At 67.2% G+C, this 19,076-nt stretch overlaps 2 protein-coding genes across 17 annotated transcripts in view; one reads left to right on the forward strand and one right to left on the reverse strand.

Moving 5' to 3' along the window:
• BRSK2 (BR serine/threonine kinase 2) overlaps positions 1-12,626 on the forward strand; it is a 48,664-nt gene extending 36,038 nt beyond the window's left edge. Inside the window, exons 13-22 of one of the 15 annotated variants that reach the window (XR_008684354.2) lie at positions 35-100; positions 1,881-1,941; positions 2,237-2,813; positions 3,101-3,149; positions 6,427-6,550; positions 7,123-7,303; positions 7,383-7,472; positions 7,649-7,743; positions 9,710-9,757; positions 11,223-12,626. Coding sequence is in view for 13 of the 15 variants with exons in the window: in XM_055415170.2 (XP_055271145.2) it covers positions 35-100; positions 1,881-1,941; positions 2,237-2,813; positions 3,101-3,149; positions 6,427-6,550; positions 7,123-7,303; positions 7,383-7,472; positions 9,710-9,757; positions 10,870-11,039 (1,366 nt within the window). In the remaining 2 variants the exon portion in view is untranslated. Of the gene's footprint in view, positions 1-34; positions 101-1,880; positions 1,942-2,236; positions 2,814-3,100; positions 3,150-6,426; positions 6,551-7,122; positions 7,304-7,382; positions 7,473-7,648; positions 7,744-9,709; positions 9,845-10,821 lie in introns of those variants that run through there. The other 14 variants (XR_008684353.2, XM_055415170.2, XM_055415173.2 and 11 more) reach the window with 14 other exon arrangements.
• A 4,812-nt stretch (positions 12,627-17,438) lies between these two features.
• MOB2 (MOB kinase activator 2) overlaps positions 17,439-19,076 on the reverse strand; it is a 50,720-nt gene continuing 49,082 nt past the window's right edge. For both annotated transcript variants that reach the window (XM_055415201.2, XM_055415199.2), the window contains exons 4-5: positions 18,598-18,722; positions 17,439-18,297 (exon numbers count right to left, since the gene is read on the reverse strand). In XM_055415201.2, the coding sequence (XP_055271176.1) occupies positions 18,014-18,297; positions 18,598-18,722 (409 nt within the window). In that variant the 3' untranslated portion in view covers positions 17,439-18,013. The remainder of the gene's footprint in view (positions 18,298-18,597; positions 18,723-19,076) is intronic.

Raw genomic sequence — 19,076 nt, forward strand, 5'->3', positions numbered from 1 at the left:
GTAACTCTGTTTTCTCACTTTGTTCCCGCTGTAGTAAAGCAATGTTCAGTAAAAGCCTGGATATCGCTGAAGCCCACCCCCAATTCAGCAAAGAAGACAGGTATACACCCTGCCCCCATCCCCCGCCCCAGCCCCACAGACAGCGGCGGGCCTGGGGGCAGGGCTGGGCCTCGGGTGGCCTACCCCATCTGGCGAGGGAGCCTTCCCGCAAGCCGGGGGGGAGGGCCGGTCAGCTGAGGCTGACGCCCAGGAGGAGGAACGCGGCCCTTCAGGAGGGCCAGGAGACCCGGGCTCTGCCTGCCTCAGGCTCTGGGCTGCCCTTGGCTGTGGTCAGCGGGCCTCTGGGCCTGCTTGGCTCCCCTCCCCACTCCACACTGGCCTGTGTCCGGGGGCCGCCCGGCTGTCCACACGGACCAGGGTGGAGGTGGCCGCCCCGGGCGCTGCAGGCTCCCCAGGAAGGGGCAGGGGCTGTGCGGGTCCCAGGAGGCCCTGCACGCCGCCCAGCCCTCCAGTCCCCTGGTGCCCCGCCTGCAGGGCCTGCTGCCCAGCAGCGCCCATGGCGGGGCCTCGCTTGCCCCGGGCACCCCCGGCTCCCCCTCCGTGCCCCCTCCCACCCCGGCTGCTCCACGCTGGTGTGTCCTTCCTGCAGCTCAGCTTCCAGGGTTAGACAGCAGGGCGTGGACGCGGCCCCGTCTCTCTGCTGCTGCTTCTCTGCTTTCTTTGTGCCGAGCGGCAAGCTCGCGGCTGCTGCCCCTGCCGGCCACCTTGCGGGGTGGGCCCTCGCCGGGACCACCAGCCCCTGCTCCATTCTCACGTCTGAGGGCTTTGGGCCGGCCCAGCGGACGCAGGCGGACTGGGCTGGGGCTGCCGAGGGCAAGGTGCCGGCTCCATGGCTGCGTCAGGTGGGGGGGAGTCGGAGGGTCGTCGCTATGGGGCTCCAGCCCAGGGGTGCTGGGGGCCTGGCCAGCGGGGGCCCGGCTCCTCCCCGAGGCCCAGGGGCTGGCCGCGGCGTGGGTACTGTGGCCAGGCGGGTGGTGTGGCCGCCCTTCACTCTGTTCTATCCTCTTCTCTCCCGTGGCTGCCTCGACCCCTCCGGTTTCCTTCCTCTAAGGATGGCCGGTGCCGGCGCCCAGGGGTGAGCGGGTGTCTCCTTTCCCTCGAGGCCACGTGGGTGGTGGAGCAAGGCCCCGCAGGCCTGGCCCTGCCCCAAGAGGTGTCCGGTCCCTGCCCCAAGGGGGCAGTGGCCACAGTGGTCTTTGCTGGGCCAGTGACCGCTCTGTGGTTGTGCCCAGGCCAGGTCTGCAGGCCACATGGGGTTGGGGTGAACAGAGTCCATGTCTCTGCTGACGGCCGTCACAGGCGCCGTGCGAGCGAGGGAGTGGTGGTGGGCCGCTCTGGGCCACACGGGTGGGTCGTGGGCATGGAGGGGCTGGGCTGGTGCCCAGGCGCCAGGGGGTGAGGCGGTCGGCGGAGGGCAGGACTTTGGGTCTGTGACAGCTCAGCCTGGAGGTTCAGCTGGGCTTGGGTCAGCGGGCGCGTGGAGAGGGGACCCTGGGAGTCTCACCTCCCCTGTCCCTCTGCTCACCAGGCTCAAGAGTCTTGCTGAGGGCCCCTCTCTGTCCTCCGGGCCTGGGGCTTTGGGCCTTGGATGTGGGGCAGCTTTTGCATTGGGGGGAAGAACAGCCCCCAGGCCACTGGCTGCACCACGGGGCTCCGATTGCCCCCACGGGCCCGGACCCTCCTGGGGCTGGTGCGAGGCGAGTGGGGACGGCAGGCCTGCCCTGAGCACTGCCAGGCATGCGCTGGGCCGGGGCCACCGCGGGGCTCTCTGCGGGCCCACCCGCCCCCGTACGAGCCACCCTGCACTCCTGTGTTCCCAGGTCCAGGTCCATCAGCGGCGCGTCTTCGGGCCTGTCCACCAGCCCACTCAGCAGCCCCCGGGTGAGTGACCCCGCCCACCAGGGCACCCCCAGGGCGGGGGGCATCGGGCAGACCCCCACCCCGCCTGCTGCCATGGGGCTCTGGCTGCTCAGCTAACGGCGCGTTTTCTGTTTTGTTTTCTTGTGTGTCATGTTCTCTTGTGGCGAATGCTGCCCCCACCTGCCTGCTCCCCCCTCCTGCCTTGGGGTCCTCCCGGTGCTGTGTGTACTTGTGGGGGCGGGGCATGTGGGGGCGGGGCATGCGCTGGGCTCTGGGGGGCCCCTGCTCTCCCCTGCGGCTCCCACCTGCCCTGTAGCCTATTAGAAAGTTTGTCCTGCCTCCCCCACCCCCCGAGCTCCTCTCTGTGGCCTGCCCTCCGGCCACCTCCGCGGAGCCTGAAGCTTGCCAGAGTGCTTCCCGGCCCGGACACTTCCTCCCTCCACAGGCCGCCCTGCGGCCCAACCCCAAGACCCAGACCTTGCCGAGCAAGGCCAAGCTGACCGACAAGCCGCTGCAGGGCACCAAGTCCAACCCACTCCCGGCTGGCGCCCAGGCCCAGCCCCTTGTCCCAGGGAGTCTTAGCCCCCAGCCGGCCCTGCCCCCGGGCCCACCCACTCTGCCGTCGCCTGCCCGGCTCCCACCCCCCGGGACTGAACCGAACACCAAATCTGTCCCCACCATACAGGTGACCCCTCACCCCTCTCCGAGGGGCAGTCCCCTCCCTACCCCTAAGGGGACGCCTGTGCACACGCCCAAGGAGAGCCCGGCCGGCACTCCCAACCCCACGCCGCCGTCCAGCCCCAGTGTGGGAGGGGTGCCCTGGAGGACGCGGCTCAACTCCATCAAGAACAGCTTTTTGGGGTCACCCCGCTTCCACCGACGGAAACTTCAAGGTGAGAATTGCCAGGCAGAGCAGGGGGGCGGGGAGGGGAGCTTGGGGGGTGGGGGGCGGGGGTTCTGTCCATCCTGGCCAGCAGAGCACACCAGCTGCACCGTGTCAAGGGGCAGGGCATGGGGGGCGGGGCCACCTCCCCGAGACAGCAGGGCCCTTTGCAGGCCAGAGAAGGCAAAGCCTGGTTTCAGCACCAGGAGACCGGACAGCTCCCTGAGCCAGCGGCCCTGCTGGGGGCGGGGCGGGGCGGGGCGTCACCGAGCTCTCTTCCTGTCCTTCCGCGTGCAGTTCCGACGCCCGAGGAGATGTCCAACCTGACCCCGGAGTCGTCCCCAGAGTAAGTGGCCCTGCTCGAGCTCGAGTGTGCGCTGGCGGCTCCTTCCCACTGCCTGGACGTGGAGTGTGTGGGCATCTGGGATGGACCCTGGGTGTCAGGCTGGGGTCACTAAGGCACTGGGGCCGCCCGCATCTCCACCTTGAGTGCCAGGGTGGGTGAGGGGCCTGGCAGCCCTGCCCAGGTCTGCCCTGAAGCCACAGCTGGGGTGGCCGGGTGTGCGGGTGGCAGGGACGGCACAGCCACGCCTCAGAATGACCGTCCACTCCTGCTGCGAGCTGTGGGCTCCACGCGGGGAAGTTGGTGGGCCCCAAGGCCCTGGGGGCCAGCTGTGAGGTGCCTGTAGGAAGGGCCTCTGTGAAGCACAGCTTTGAGGCAACAGGAAGGCAGTGCTGCGCTGGACGTCTGGACACAAGTCCCCATGTCTGTGGCCCAGACCCCCGAGAGGCCCCAGCCTCTTCTCCCTTCACCATGTGAACGAGACCTGCGGGGTGGCCGTGGGCAGGGTCGCCGTGACCTCACTGCAGCAGAAGCTCCATTACCACAGCATCAAGACCCCACGTGGGGCCTGTGGACACAGCGCTGGGGTGGAGCCAGAGGGCTTCCAGCCCCAGGTGCAGGGTCTCGGGGTCTCTGGGACCCCCGTTGGTGTCCCTTCGGTCAGGATTTCCTGTCGTCATCGGAAGCTCTGGCAACCACGTTTGTAACTTAAGTGTCAGGCTTTTCAGAAAAGCTTAAAAAAAAAAAGCCTACCCAGAGCAGCGGACAGCACAGTGCAGGCGGCCCGCAGCCTCTCGCACCCACTCTCGAGTCCTGGAGGCCTGGTCCCACTGCCAAGGGCCCTGGCTGGCACCTGCCCCCACCCAGTGGGTGTGGCTGACGGGAGCAGACGGGTGGCCCTGGGGGCAGGGGCATCCCTGGCACCCGCTCCTTGTGAGATTGTGGTCGCCCGCCTGGAGATGTCCCGTCCACGTGATTGCAGCCTCGGTCCATCATGTGTGCGTGGCATTCACACTCAGCCTGCACGATGGCCCAGACTCTCAGCTCCACAGGCGGGAACCAGGCCCACGCCTCGTCTCGGACCCACGAGCCCCGTCTCCTCCAGGAGGCCCAGCCTTTGCTCTCAGAGCCTTCCCCCAGCGGGTGAGGCTCAGCATCCGTGTCAGCATATTTAAGAGCTACTATCAGGCAACACGCCTTCATCAACAGGCCGGGCCCAGACTGAACTGCACAGTCCTTCCCAGCCCCTCAGGCTGCTTGCTGTCAGACCCGACACCAAGTACACAGCTGAGCGCTCTTGTCATTCAGCCTTTCCGTCGAGGGGGATGGGGCGCTGGCCCCCACCGCGGGCTCCAGAGCCGCCTCCTGGTCCTCGTCTGAGCTTCAGGCCCGCAGACTCTGACGTGCCGACGGCTGCAGAGCCAGCAGGGTGTGTGGAAGGAGGCGAAGGTGGCCAGTGACTGCCGGGGGCCGGGAAGGGCAGGTCCCACATCTCTGCCTCAGAGGCCACGCCCAGAGGCTGGCTCTGTCCCCATGAGTGGACACGGCCTCGTGGGCAGGCTGCCTGCCTCTGCAGCGTTGCCGCGGGCCCCAGGGCCAGCTCCGGAAATGGGCAAGAGAACGGGAGACGTACAGGAGAACGCCCTGCGAGCTGAAGACCCCGCCCGGCCCCACCGGCCGCGCTGCCCGTGCCACCCGAGCAAACCTGGCCTGGGCGGGGCCCCTGCTTGTGGAGCCCTGGCCCTGTCCCCGGCTGAGCTCCTGGCATCGGGCAGGCGCTCCCGACAACGCTCATCCACCACCTGGCCTCTGGTCAGGCCCCAGTGTTGGCCAGTGACAGTCACCTCAAGGCCCATCCGGGGCTCCGGCCACCTCCAGACTCAGCTGGTCACCCGCAGGATTCAGGTTCCTGGCCACACGCCTCCGCATCCTGTCCGTCTGTCCCCACTATGTCTGACCTTGTCAGTTTGTCCACATGAGGTGGAGGCCCCTGGCCAGGGCGAGGCTGATGTTTCAGAGCCTGATCTCAGGGGAGAGGCCTGCTGCCCTCCTGCTCAGAAGCGAGTCCCAGCCTTGTCCACCGCGGGAGGGGCCTGCACGGGCTGAATGCGGGAGGCAGGACGTGTGTGCTGAGGGGGTGGCCTGGCCCAGAGGAGGGCCTCGGACTTGGCAGAGGGATGGAGGGTGATGGGCAGGGCAGGCCGGGTGCCCACGAGGTGCGGGTCTCGTGCGAGAGGGCGCTGCCACCCTGGGTTCCTGGGGTGGCCCCTGCCCCACCCCACGTAGCAGCTGGGCCCCCGGGGGTCTAAGCGGGCTCCGTGTTCTGAGAGTAAGCTGGGCAGGGTGGTGGGCACAAGTCCCCGGGCACAGAGGGAGGGCAGGTGGCATCCGGGCCCCAGCCCCCACCCCGGGCAGACCTGCACAGGGTCCCCCGCCCGCCCACCCACACAACCCCCGACGGGCACCTCTCCCTGGGGACTGCAGGGAGGCTGCGCCACAAATCACCCCAAGCAGCGGTGTAACGCAAGGCTGGAGTTGGGGTGCGCTCGAGAGCAGGGTGCCCCCCACTTTCCCCTCCTCCCCTCCTGACGGGGGTCTCAGCGGGTGCTGCCCACACCCAGGCGGGAGGGGGTGGCTGCGGGACCACCGTGTGGGCTGCAGGGTCAGGATGCAGGGACGATTAGGGCGGGGAGTCGGTCAGGATAGTGGGGTCAAGATGGGGTCTCAGTTATGGCTGGGATGGGGGTCAGAGGTCAGGTCAGGATGGTGGGGGTCAGGGCTGTGGGGTCACGGTCATCGTGATGGGGTCAAAGCACGGGCTGTGGGGTGAGGGTCAGGATGGGGGGTCAGAGGTCAGGGTCAGAATGGGGGGGTCAGGGCTGTGGGGTGAGGGTCAGGATGATGGGGTCAGAGTTCAGGTCAGGATGGTGGGGGTCAGGGCTGTGGGTTCACGGTCACCGTGATGGGGTCAAGGTATGGGCTGTGGGGTGAGGGTCAGGATGGGGTCAAAGATCAGGTCAGGATGGTGGGGGTCAGGGCTATGGGGTCACAGTCACCATGATGGGGTCAAGCAGGGGCTGTGGGGTGAGGGTCAGAATAATGGGGTCAGAGGTCAGTTCAGGATGGTGGGGGTCCAGGCTGTGGGCTGAGGGTCTAGATGGTGGGGTCAAGGCAGGGGTCCAGTTAGGACATAGAGCTGCCCGCAGCCCGGGGGGCGGACAGGCCAGCGCTCGTCTCAGCTGGCATGCCCTGAGCTGACCAGCCGTCCACCCGCACCCAGGCTCGCCAAGAAGTCCTGGTTTGGGAACTTCATCAGCCTGGAGAAGGAGGAGCAGATCTTCGTGGTCATCAAGGACAAGCCGCTGAGCTCCATCAAAGCCGACATTGTCCACGCTTTCCTGTCGGTGAGCCTCTTGTCATGAGGTCCCTGCCCCCAGGACCCTGGCCTGGGCGGGACCAGGGGGGGCGGGAGACGGGTGTCCCCTGGGGTGGGCCCAGGCTGGGTGCGGGGGTGCCTCTGGGGACCCCTTACTGAGGTGGGGTGACGGACAGCTGCTCTGAGGAGGGGCCTGAGGCCTCGTCACGGGGCAGGGGGCTCTGTGGGTCTGGGGGATCCGCCTGGGGCCTTGAGACCGTCCCCGGGAGCCTGGCGCCCTGTCCTGTGTGCCCGCCACCTGCCTCCCGCAGCCCTGCTCCCCTCCATGCAGAGGCTGCTTGGCCCCACCAGATCCGCAGGCCCGCATCCAGCAGAGCCAGGCCTTGAGCCTGGGGGACATGTCCCCTGCACACGGCCCAGGCTCTGGCCTGGCCTCTCCCCTCCCGCTGCTCGGGCCCTGATTTCTGCCCCGTGTTGGGCTCCGCCCCCTGTCGGGGTCCACCTGCCTGAGGCAGAGAGCCCCCGCCGCTGGGGCTTGGGGGCTGGGGGGGCAGGCAGCTCCATGAGGGGAGGCCGCGCTCACGCCGCCTGCGCCCGCAGATCCCGAGCCTCAGCCACAGCGTCATCTCCCAGACGAGCTTCCGGGCCGAGTACAAGGCCACGGGGGGCCCGGCCGTGTTCCAGAAGCCGGTCAAGTTCCAGGTGGACATCACATACACCGAGGGTGGGGCTGCGCAGAAGGAGAACGGCATCTACTCGGTCACGTTCACGCTCCTGTCCGGTGAGCTGCTGGGGATGCGTGAGGCCGCAGCGCGGGGGTCCCTGCTGGCCCTGCCGCTCACCTGCCCTGTCTCCCCCAGGCCCGAGCCGCCGCTTCAAGAGGGTCGTGGAGACCATTCAGGCCCAGCTGCTGAGCACACACGAGCAGCCCTCTGCCCAGCACTTGTCAGGTGAGGGAGGGGCCCAGCTCGGCAGCCCGAGGGCTGGGGATGGGGTGCGGCCCCGCTGCGAGCCTTGTGGCGCGCAGCCGCGCGCCCAGGGAGCAGGGCGCTCCCGCTCGGCGGGTCTCTGCACGCCAGGGAGGTAGGCCGCATGCCGCCCTGAATGCGCCTCTTGTCCACTGTAGAATCCCCCCCGCCAGCTCCAGGACTGAGCTGGGGTGCTGGGCTTAAGGGCCAGAAGGTAGCCACCAGCTACGAGAGTAGCCTCTGACGCTGGCAGGTAAGGCGTCCGGCCCCACCGCCGGGGCAGGGAGGGGGCTGGGGGCAGGTCCTCTGCGAGAGCCCGGCCTGCCACGGAGGGCGCCCTGCGCCCACCCACACATCCAGTGGCTGCCTCCCGGCCCTGGACAGGCGTCATGGGCCCAGCACCCAGCTGAGCAGCTGGACACGGGGCAGCCCGGCCCCTGGCCAGCGAGAGCGGGCTCCTCCGGAGTGACCAGCGTCCTGCCGGGGCCCTGCGCCCTTGGGGTCCCCCACAGAGCACCCTCCAGGGTGGGGGGTGGTACCCACTCTGGTACCCACTCTGGCTGATGTGAGGGGCTGTCTGCCACCCACCTTCCTCTAGATGGGCAGGACAGGGGGCCAGGTGAAGCAGGGGTCTCCCAGGGGGCCTAGAAGGGGGCACACAGGGGCCGGCGCTGCCCAGGCCTGCAGCGCTGGAGGCCCGGGATCCTGAGGGTCAGCACGGCTGGGCCCTGGCAGGGAGGGGGTGTGGCCGCGCGGGTACGGGTGAGCCCTGGGGCTCGTGCATGAGTGCTGAGCGGCGTGTCAGGGAGGGCGTGCGGTGCGGGTTCGTGGTGGGAGATGCCAGCTGATCACAAGGCCCGTGTGGGGCCTGGGGAGCACAGGGTCCAGCCCAGAGCCCCCCTCGGGGCCCGTGGCCAGCCAGCTGTGCCTCTGTGTGGGGCCCTGGAGGCCGCACGGCCCGTCCGTCCCGTCCCCCCATGCTCACTCCATTGTCCGTGCTCCACCCTCGCTCCCTCGTCACGTGTGCCCCTCGCTGGGGGGGGCTGGGGCTGGAGGGCTCTGGCCCACGGAGGGGGCCCACTCCCCCAGCCCTGGGAGCTGGCTGGCCTGGGGGCTTTGCCTTTAATGCCACCACCTGAGAGGAGGCAGCGCTCCCAGGGGGAGGCCGAAGCTGGGGAAGGACAACTTGTCCGGGGAATTGAGCAGGGGGCCTGGCAAACTGCCTGCAGGACAGGGACATGAGCCCTCTTTGCTCCTGGCCAGGCAGAGTCCCCCCTAGGGGGCCCCCTCTCCACCAGTGTCCCCCCCACTAGGCCCCAGCCCAATGGCAAACCTGGTGGACCGACCCTGCTTGCAGGGCCCCACCCCTGCGTCAGCTCTGGGTCTGAACCACCTCCCTGGAGATTGCTGGGTGCCAGCTCTGGGCCAAACCCGTCTGCCCTGTCTTCCTTCAGGGAGTCCTGGACCTGGGGAGTCCAGGCTGGGACCCCAACCCTTACCTGGTCCCTCCATCTCATACTGGACTTGCTTGTCCAGAGAGCTCATTCCTGGAGCCACTGGATGTGGGGAGGGGGGCAGAAGCTGGGGTCCCCCTGGGGCAACAGGCTAAGACCTGGTAGCCACTCCAGCAGGGCCCTGCCGCAGCCCAGGGAGGGGCCCTTAGAGGACCTGGCTGCCTTCCCCACCCCCAGCCCACCTGGCCCAGCCCAGCAGGGGTTGGAGAGGGTTGGGAAGAAGGTGCCTCCCTGAGTCTGGGGCGAAGGGGAGCCTTGTAGCCACCGGGTTAAAGAGTGAGTGGTAGGCTGAGGACTCAGAGGTGGCCCGCGCAGACCCCAGCCAGTGGCCTGCACCTCTCAGCTTCGAAGCGTGTGCCCTGGGCCCAGAGTCAGAGGGGAGGGAGGGCGAGGCATGACCCCCCAGTGCCCAGGAGAGAGGCCCCGCTCTCCGCTGCCCTCAGCCAAGCCCTGCCCGGCTCTGGCGGGCGCCTCCTAGCTGAGCGCCAGACTCCACATTCTGGCGCCTCTCTGAGCACCGGCCCTCCTAGCCCGCCCGTGTTGGCTCCACCCCTTGGCCACACCCCCGCCCACCTTTGGTCACGGCCACGCCCACCATGGCCAGGGCCCCGCCCACCCATGGCCTGGCCTGAGGCTGCCCCCGGCTCCAGGCCTGAGCTGGAAGCTGTGTTCACACGTCTCCCCTCTCTCCGTTCTGTGCTCCAGACACCACTAACTGTATGGAAATGATGACGGGGAGGCTTTCCAAATGTGGTAAGAACCCCTCACGCGCACCTGGGCCCCCACAGCCTGTCACCCCATCGCTCACCCCCGCAGCCCCGCAGCCTGTTCCTGGCAGGTGCTGCCCCCACTCCCGGCTGTCCTGGGGTCCTTGAGTACCTGAGGGGCCTGGACACGCACAGGTGGCCGCGCTGGTCCCCACGGCGCCCGGCTGTGCCCAGCCCCCAGCCTCTGCCACCAGCTACTTCCCTCACTCAGCCCTCAGAGCGGCCGCAGGCCGGGCCCAAGATCAGGGCAGACCAAGGAGGGACTCCAAGGCTCAGAGCAGAAAGGGGCGCCTCGGCCCCAAGGCCAGCAAGGCTCCCAGCTGCGGGCTCCAGCCCAAGGTCAGGGGGCCCCCAGTAGCTGGGCCGCAGGCTGGGGTCAGGCCCTCTGCCTACCGCAGGGAGCAGGGCAGGGCTCCTGCTGCTCCGTCGTCGGAGCTGAGATGGGGGTCCTGCCCATTCTTGCCCGGGTGGGGGCCCGGCTTAGGAGGAGGGCTGAGGTGCCCCGGGGCCAGAAGCACAGGGCCCCCAGTGGTGGGCTGGGCCCCTACGGCTGCCCCTTCCTTTTCCCTTGGGACAGTCTCTCCAGGACCAGGGCCCCCACTCTGGCTGCCTGCCCCAGCCCTCACCACACCCAAGCTCCATGCCTGTCCACCCATCCATCCATCTGTCTGTCCGCTGCTGACCTCTGTGTCCATGCTGTGCCACCTGCGCTGGCCGGGAGCGGGGCTCCAGGCCTCCCGGGAGGAGTGTGACGGACACATGGGTTCTGGCCTCCAGTCCCCGGGCCCCACCCGGCCCTGGTCTTCCCACCGCTGAGGACGCAGGGTTACGGGAGGCCTGGCGGAGGAGGAGGGTCCCCGCTGACCTGGGCCCCAGCCCGCCGCCCAGAGGCCTCGAGCCCCCCGGCTGGCCGCCCGCCCCGCTTGCTGCCGCGGCCCCGCGCACCCGCGCAGACGCCCTCGCGGGCCCTGGCTCATCCGTCTGTTGTTCTCTCTCTTCCCTCCTTTTCTCTTTTCTGTTTTTCTTTTGTCTTCTGTTCTGTGCACCCAGGCAGCCCATTGAGTAACTTCTTTGACGTAATTAAACAACTTTTTTCAGACGAGAAGAACGGGCAGGCGGCCCCCAGCACGCCCGCCAAGCGGAGTGCCCACGGCCCGCTCGGGGACTCCGCGGCCGCTGGCCCCGGCCCTGGAGGGGACGCCGAGCACCCAGCGGGCAAGGACGCGGCCAGGACGGGGCTGCCCGCCGCCCGCCGGGAGCAGCCCTAGACAGACACATAGCCCCCTCCCCTCGCGGCCCGCCGCCCGCCCGGGGTGGATCCAGGGCCCTGCCCGTCTGTCCATCCAGACTGCCGTGAAGCCGGGGAGGAAAGGAAGGGCCGGGGCTGTCTTTGTCTCGCTGTCTTTCTCTGCCTGTCTCTGACGACGCCACTGTCTCCACTCTGATACCAGGAATTATCCCGAAAAGTTAACATGTCACCTCCACGAGGCCCGTCCTCCGTGCTCGCCGCCGGACTCCGGCCGACCGAAGGCAGCTGCCGCAGACCCGCCCTCTCTCCTCCCGCCGCCCGCCCGCCCGCCCGCCCGCGCGGCAGCTCTGCCCAGTTTCAGCTCCGCATGGCCATGGGGAGGAGGACCCAGGCCCTCCAACTGGATGCGTGCTGACCAGCACCCTCGGCGGGTCCAGCCGGCCTCCAGGGCGGGCCCGAGGGGGCGAAGCAGTCGTCTGGCCCGGCCGCCTCGGCCTCTCCCCGGCGCGCACCCCCCCACCACCCCGCTGCTCCTCGTCCACCTCCAGACACCTCAGCGCCACCCACCTGACCCGCCGCGTCCCACCCCCAGCTTCCTGGGGGCCGCAGGTGGAAAGAGACCCAGGGCCCAGCGTGCCCACCCGCCCCGAGGCTGGCCGAGATCAGTATTATTTATTTGCTGTTTTAACTTATTGAGTTTCTTCTCTGTTCAGGGAAGGGGCAGCAGCAGCGCCGTCCTGCCGTCTGTCCATCCGTCTGTCTGTCTGTGTGTGTGTGTGTCTTGGGCAGGGTAGGGTTTGGGCCGAGGTGCCCCGTGGACAGAGCTGTCGGGGTGCTGGGGGCAGCCGGCCGGTGCAGCGCCGGCAAGCTACTGTAAACTTTAAAGAATTCCTGCAAGATATTTTTATAAACTTTTTTTCTTGGTTGTTTTTGGAGAAGGGTGTTGGGGGGCCGCGGGGCAGGGCTAGACTTGGGGTTCAGTTCTTTCTTTACAGACACATAAATATACTTAGAGAATGGCGTGGTTCGCTCTGTCCCAGGTTCGGTCCCGAGGAGATGTGACTCCATCCTGGGGCGTCTTGGTTTTGTGTCCGAGTGTGGGGCCAGGGGAAGGCCCGAGTGGGCCCCCTACACATAACACGCAAGATGGCAGGGGCATTGCAGGCTTTTTTTTAACTAAAATGACAAAAAGTTTTAAAAAAAACAAAACCCACCACGGACGAAGGGAAAGGCAGTGAGTCCCTGCATCCCGAGGGCCGCGGTGGCAGGCGGGGTTGCATGCCCGGGCCACAGCAAGTCCAACGTCACGTCCACCTGCCTGCTCGCCCGTCATGGGTACATTTTAATGCTTCTGTTCCATTGACCCCGCCCCAGGCTGGGATCTCAGTACATAACGAAAAACGAAACACCTGTAACAGCAAAAGCCACGCGGTCCCCGTGGGAGGGGCTTCTCCAGAGACAGGACCGGAAAGCAATACCTCTCGTTAGCCTTCCTCTTTTGTACTCGGACACACAGACGTCACAGAAACGGACGCGCCCCACCCCGTGTACCCCCATCAAATAACTGTGAGCAACTTAGTTCCGAACAATAAATTCCTTCCGTAAAGTCACCCACGCCAGTCTCCGTGCGGGCGGGTGGGCAGGTGGGACAGCCTGGGACCGAGCCAGCAGGTGTTGACGGCGTGACGTCTGCCCGGCCGGATAGGACCTGGGGCATGGGGGCTGGGCCAGGTCGGGCACAGATGCCAGTAGGGCAGTCTGCTGGGGATGGGCACCCGGCGAGTGCGCCCCTGCCCGGCCACTGCAGCTCTGCTGCCTCTCCGAGACCTCACCCAGGCCCTCCCTTCTGCGGGAAGAGGCAGAGGGGCATGTGGCCCAGCCCTGGAGTGATGGGCCAAGGCGGGTGGGCAGCCCTGGGACAGCGGGCTGGCAGGCAGCGTGGTCCCCACCAGGGGTGGAGGCACCACGAGCCCCTGGCGAGCAGCCGCCCCCCCCCCCAACACTGCCCCGTCGCTGCAATGCCAAGGACAGGCCTAACCTCCCTAGGGCCGCGGGTCACCCAGCCCCACGTCTTGGGGGCGGCACCCAGGAGTCACCATGAGGCCGTGAGGAGGGACGCAGAGCAGCCCCTGACCGGGGCCCCCAGTGGGGAGCACGAGGCCCGAGGAGCCACCTCCCTGCGTGTGGAGGGGACTCTGCACCCAGCCATCCACACCAGTGCAGTGCGACCGGCCTGGGGGCTAGGCAGCGCGATCCCCGGCCCACAGCCACCCGAGGCCGGCAGTAGCCTCCAGGGCCTGACTGGCCGTTCGGAGGTGCTGCCGTCTGGCCCTAGGGCGGGCAGATCCAGCCTAGGCTCACGCGCTCACCACCTGCTCACTGCCCGTGCTGCAGGTGCCAGGCTTCCAGGTGTAGCTCTGAGCTTGGGGGCTCCACTGCAGCGGTGCGGGCCCTGGACTCACGGCAGGAGTGGGGGGGTCTGCGGCCACGGGGCGGCGCTGGAAACCGCCCCGCCGCTGAGGAGGTCGGCGCCCAGAGGGTGCTCCAGGCCCAGGTTCTGCTACTGTCCCTGCACTGCGTGGTGTTCCCTTCACTTCAGCTTAAGAACCAGGTGGAGAGAGGGGGCTTGCCTGCTACATCCGGGCGAGGCGCGTGTCCGTCTGGCTCTTGACCGGCCGCCACAGAGGCTCTCTTGACCCCACAGTTCTGCGTGTCTTCACCGAAAGAAGCTGACTCGCCACAGGCCGCCGCAGCTCTCCCCCTTGGCCCTCTTAGAGTCTGCGCTCTGACGAGTCGGCCTCAGTGGGCACGACTGGCATCCCCCGAGGAGGGCACCGCAGTCAGCACCAGCGACCCTCAGCCCTCCGTGGGAGCCCGCCAGAGCACTCGGGGGAGCGCCCCCTCCCGCAGCCCCGCCTCCGCACCGGGCTCTCTGTCGGCTGTAAATAAACCTAAGCGAGCGAAGCCAGAAGCTGCCAGTGCAGGTATTTACTCCCTTAAGTGCATCAGTACGCGCCAGACAGATGCCTTCGGAGCGCTTTACGCTGAGCAGTGTGTCTGTGAAGCAGGGACTTCAGTGGGCCCTCGCAGAAAGCAGGAAGGATCAGAGGGTGACGTCGCAGGCCTGGTGACCCACCAGGTGTGGGTGCTGGCCCCAGGGTAACCCTGGGCGGGGCGCTGTGCGCTGCTGGGGGCAGAGCCGGTGGGCGGGCACCCAGCCCTCCCTCCGCCCCGCCTGGAGCCCACCCTGGCCTGTCCAGGCGCTCAGCTGACAGTGGCGCTGGCGCTGGGACAGGCGCGTCCCGGCGGGCAGGCCCCGCTCCCACCGGCCGGCCTCGGGAGGCGCTGCGGAGCAGAGCGCTCGCCGCGGGGTGAGCCTGGCCCGCCCCTGCCCCCCGCGGCTCAGCGCCAACTCCTCCGGCCCCACCCTCAGCCACCAGCCTGGTCTCCCGGTGTGGCTTGGCAGGGGTGGAGGTGGCAGGGCGCAGAGACGGTGGCCAGGGCGGGGAGGAGAGAGAAGCGGTGTGAACGTCAAAGCCGGAGTGTCTGCGTAGGCGGGGGGCCGCGGAGACAGCCCCCCAGCAAGGCGGGGAGCCAAGTGCCGGCCCCGGGGCGCAGGTGGGATTGCAGAGTCTATGCTGAGCTCAGGCCTGTCCGCGGGGTCAGGCCCTGGGTGCGGTGCCTTCGTGGACCCTCTCTGGCCCTTGACCCTGTAAGAGTTCCATGGCCCGTCTTACACACGGCGCTGGTATAACGTGTTGTCCAAAGCTAGGGGCTTAAACCGTACAAACGTTGCCTTCTGAAGTTCTGAGGTTCAGGAATGGGGTCTCAATGAAATGGCCTCACTTCTGCCGACCCTGGGGGAAGATCTGTTTCCTTAGCTTTTTTTTTAGCATCTGTTGATTTACGCTTGGGTGCCCTGGTCTCTGCTGTTGGGGCATGCAGGCTCTTTAGTCGCGGCATGTGGGCTGTCATCCTACAGCACGGGGGCCGACCAGGGATTGAACTGCCCTGCGCGGAAAGCCGATTCTTAACCACTGAGCCACCAGGCATGTGCCCTCGGTCAGCTTCTGGAGGCCCCTGCGTTCCTGGAGCCGGGAGCACAGGCCAGTCCTTCTCAGGCCGCGTCGTGCTGGTTCTCCCTCCTCTCCTGGAGGAGCCCAGGGGCCACACTCGGCCCAGTCTCCCCCCCAAGTCCAGCTGGTGAGCAAGCTTCACTCCATCTGCAGCTCTTCCCCCGCTGCTGGGGAAGGTAACAGGCCGGCAGGTTCCAGGCACGTGGGGGTGGGCTCCTTTTGGGGGAGTGTGTGTCTCTCTGCCCACTACAGACTGCTCCCTAGCAAGTTCCACATCCATCTCATATGTAAAACACACCTCTTTCCTGAGCTTTCCTGAAGTCTCAACCCACTCCAGGGTCAAGTCAAACCCCAAACCTCACCTAAACCACCTGAACCAGGTTAATAGCCAGATGCGGAACATGAACTGTCCCGGCACATACTGGGGAACTGTCCCTTTCCATATCGGGCCTTTGAAACTAGAAGTCATCTACTTCCAAAATCCAACAGTGGAACAGGTACAAGAGGCCAGGTACAGGTGTTTCCATCCAGAAAGGGAGAAAATGAAGGAGGCGGATTTCGAAGTCCAGCGGGCACACCCCGTGAGGCCGGTGCCCAGCAAGGCCTGGGAGTTGCCCTCTGTGGCTGCGGGCTCCACCCCCAGGACTCCCTGCGCCTTTCAGCCCCTCATTTTAGAGAAGAGGAGCCCCTTCCTCGGCCGAGGCTCCATGTCTGTGTCCTGCCCGGGGACCTGCGAGTCCAACAGCCTCCCACTCAACCTTCTGCCCCTTCCGTCTGAGCCGGCAGCGTTTCTGACGGAATGAAGCTCTCAAGAACCGTGGCGCTATCGTGGCACCTCATGGGGGTTCAGTCCCTAAGACAAGAGGCTCCCTCAGATCCTCCTGAGATCCTTCCCGTTTCTGGCTTCCACCGGGACGACTGAGGTCTGTTCCAAGACTGACAGAATCTCTGCCCTGGTCCACGTTCTGTGTCACCAGCGAAAGGCTGCCCAGCAACCCTTGGCTTTTCTCTAGGCCGCAGTTCCTGACAGTCTCCTCCCTCTGGTGTCTTCTTGCAGTCGGGCTTGGCTGAGACCTCTGACCATCAAGTGTTTTGATCCCTTTTGTTACTAGCTTTTTCTCAATCTCTCAACATGTATTTTACTATAAGCAGCAAAGAAAGCAGACTGCATCTTTGACACTTGAGCTGCAGCCTCCTCAGCTCAACATCCAAGTTGCTTGCTCACAAGTCTGCTGCATGGACATTTGGCGACCCTGCAAGCAGGCTTCCCCCAGAGGGTCCTCCCTGGGCACCAGGTCAGCCATGGTCCAGTTCCCCTGCATCCTGAGGCCTCTACTTCAGAGCTCCATACCCAGAAGAGGAGGGGGCAGCCCGTGTGGCCTGCAGGCCAAAGGCTCACAGCGAGCCGGGAGGCAAAGGGGAGGTGAGCAGGATGGGCAGGGTGGGTGGCCTGGGAGGGGCCATGGCCTCCCAGAGGCACAGAGCTCTTGGCAGCGTGTGCGTGGGCACAGCGTGATCAGCCAGGAGCCCTTCCTTCCGGGAGGTGGAGGGAGCAGGTGGCCCCGCTAGGCCTGGGGGTTGGTGACATGCCAGGGCGGCAGAGGAAGGGCCTGCTGGCCACAACTGAGTTTGAGGTCAGCTGAGCATCAGGAGGGGAGGAAATTCAGGACCCTGCAGGGCATGGGCTGGCAAGGAGGGTATAGGAGCCCCAGTAACTGGGAGTCAAGACTAGGGCCCAGGGTCCCACCACTGCCACTCAGGGTTGGCGGGGTAGCAGGGCGGTGCGTGACAGGAGTCAGCACCCAGAGAAGGTGCAGGGCCCTGAGGGAGCCCTGCGTCTCTGCCCACAGGGGGCTGGACCAGCTCCAGGGCTGTTCACACCACCCCACCCTGCCCAGACCCCCACCCGCCCCCAGCTATCCTACACCCACCCAAGCGATCCTGCCCATTCCAGAGGTGGCCCCTGCAGCAGAGCCTCTATGCCAGCTGGCCAGGATGCCCACCTCTGGTCGACTGTGGCCCCCACTTGCAGGGTCCCTGCTGCCAGTATGGAGAGGGCGCACCACAGGGAGACAGAGGGCCCAGAACCCCTGGGGACTCGACCCACGAAACACAGCCCTGCCCCCAGCTCCTGGCAACCCGTGGACGCTTGCAGCAGGGGAGTGCAGGGTGAGCCCCAGCAGGGAGGCAGCACCTGCTCTCAGCCAGCACAGCTGTGATTAGTGAGGGCTCCCTGGGCTGGCCTGCAAGGGAGGGCGCTGCCCCGGGCCATGTGAGGAGCAGGTCGCATGGCAGGCCACCAGAGCACGGAGCACCGAGACGCTGAGGACACACACAGGAGCTGACCTGAGAGAAGTCTCTTTATTACACCCGCACAGGGAAGCCAGGCTCTCCTGACCCGGCCGTGGCTCTGCACAGGCCGCCCCCCGGGCACCGGAGCCTGGCCGCCCCGGGCCCCTCCTGGGCAGTGAGAGCAGCGGAGGGAGACATTGCAGCTCACGGAGCTCCAGACACCCGGCGTCCCTGACCCTCCTGCCGGCCCTAAGCCAGAGTCCAGATCGGGCGGAGGAAGAAAGCCGGGCCGGGGTCTCTAAAAGCCATTCCAGCCCGAGCCAAGACAAAGGGCGGCAGAAGCGAAGCCTGCGGGCCCCGCCGCGGGGAAGGGCCCCTACCCCAGGCGTGTCTCCCCAGAGGCCAAGGCCGAGCCGGGGGCGGGGTGGGCGCGGAAGACCCGGAGGGTCAGACCCCAGAGGGAGACGCGGGCGGACGGGCAGCCCCGGAGGTGTCTGCCACGCCACGGACGAGCAGAGTCCAAGGTTCTCAGGCCGACGGCAGAGTCCGGGCGCCCACAGTCCGTGCGCGCAGACACGGACGCGCGCGGCGCGCCGCCGCTCCCTCGGCGCGGGCGCCGCCGGGCTCACCTCTCCTTGACATGATTCTGTGCGCCCGCCGCCCCGCCCGGCCCGTCCCCGCCGCACAGCGCCTCCGTCAGGTCGTCCATGACCGCCGTCTCTTTGGGGTCGAGCAGGTTGAACTCGCGGGCAAAGAGGATGAAGTGCACGTAGAGCGTGTTCAAATGTCCGTGCAGCTCGAGCGCCAGGGTCTCCTTGAAGTGCGCCGAGTAGATGTGCGCCAGCACGTGGAACAGGTACTTGCAGATCTTCTTCACCAGGGCCTCGAAGGAGCTGGGGAACTCGCGGCCTGCGGGAGGGCCGGGTCACCACCCCGGCCCCGGGGGAGCGAGGCCGTGGTGCTGTCCCCAGGCCCGGATCGGGGGTCTGCCCCCCTCCCCCCGCCGCAGGCCTCCCTGCGCGAACGCCTGTAGCACCCGAGTGACGGAGCGCCGCGAGGGGTCCCGACGGTGGGCGCTCTCCCCGCGGGGCCGGGCGCCTCTGGGACCAGGGGCCAGCGACCCGGCCGAAGCCGGTCCAGCGCCCAGGGCTCTCGGTGCCCCGGCCGCGGAGCCTGGGGGGGCGGGGCGGGGCGGGGCGGGGCACGCACCGTACTTCGTGGGGAACACGTCCTCGTCGGTCACCAGCTTCTGCACGGAGCTCATGACGAAGTCCACGTACTGGGGGGCCGTGCACTTCACCTTCTTGCCCCGCTCGTCGTGCCAGTAGTACTGCCTGTGGGGACAGGCGCGTGGTGACGGCGGCCACGACAGAGGGCCGTGCTCACGCTGGGCTCTACCCAGGACAGCCCCCTGTTAACGGTGACAGACAGCTTTCCCACCTTTCCCCGGAGGCCCAGATGGTAAAGAATCTGCCTGCAGTGCGGGAGATCTGGGTTCCATCCCAGGGTCGGGAAGATCCCCTAGAGAAGAGCCTGGCACCCCCGCCTGTACTCTTGCCTGGAGAATCCCAGGGACAGAGGAGCCTGGCGGGCTATAGTCGCAGAGTCAAACATAACTGAGCGACCAACACTTTCACTTGTCCCACAGGTGGCTCAAATATGGGCCAAACCTGCGCCCTGGGCCGGGT

Source organism: Moschus berezovskii, chromosome 25, assembly GCF_049115385.1.
Source record: "Moschus berezovskii isolate FMDL1 chromosome 25, NW_MosBer_1.0, whole genome shotgun sequence".
NCBI classification, from domain to species: Eukaryota; Metazoa; Chordata; class Mammalia; order Artiodactyla; family Moschidae; genus Moschus; species Moschus berezovskii.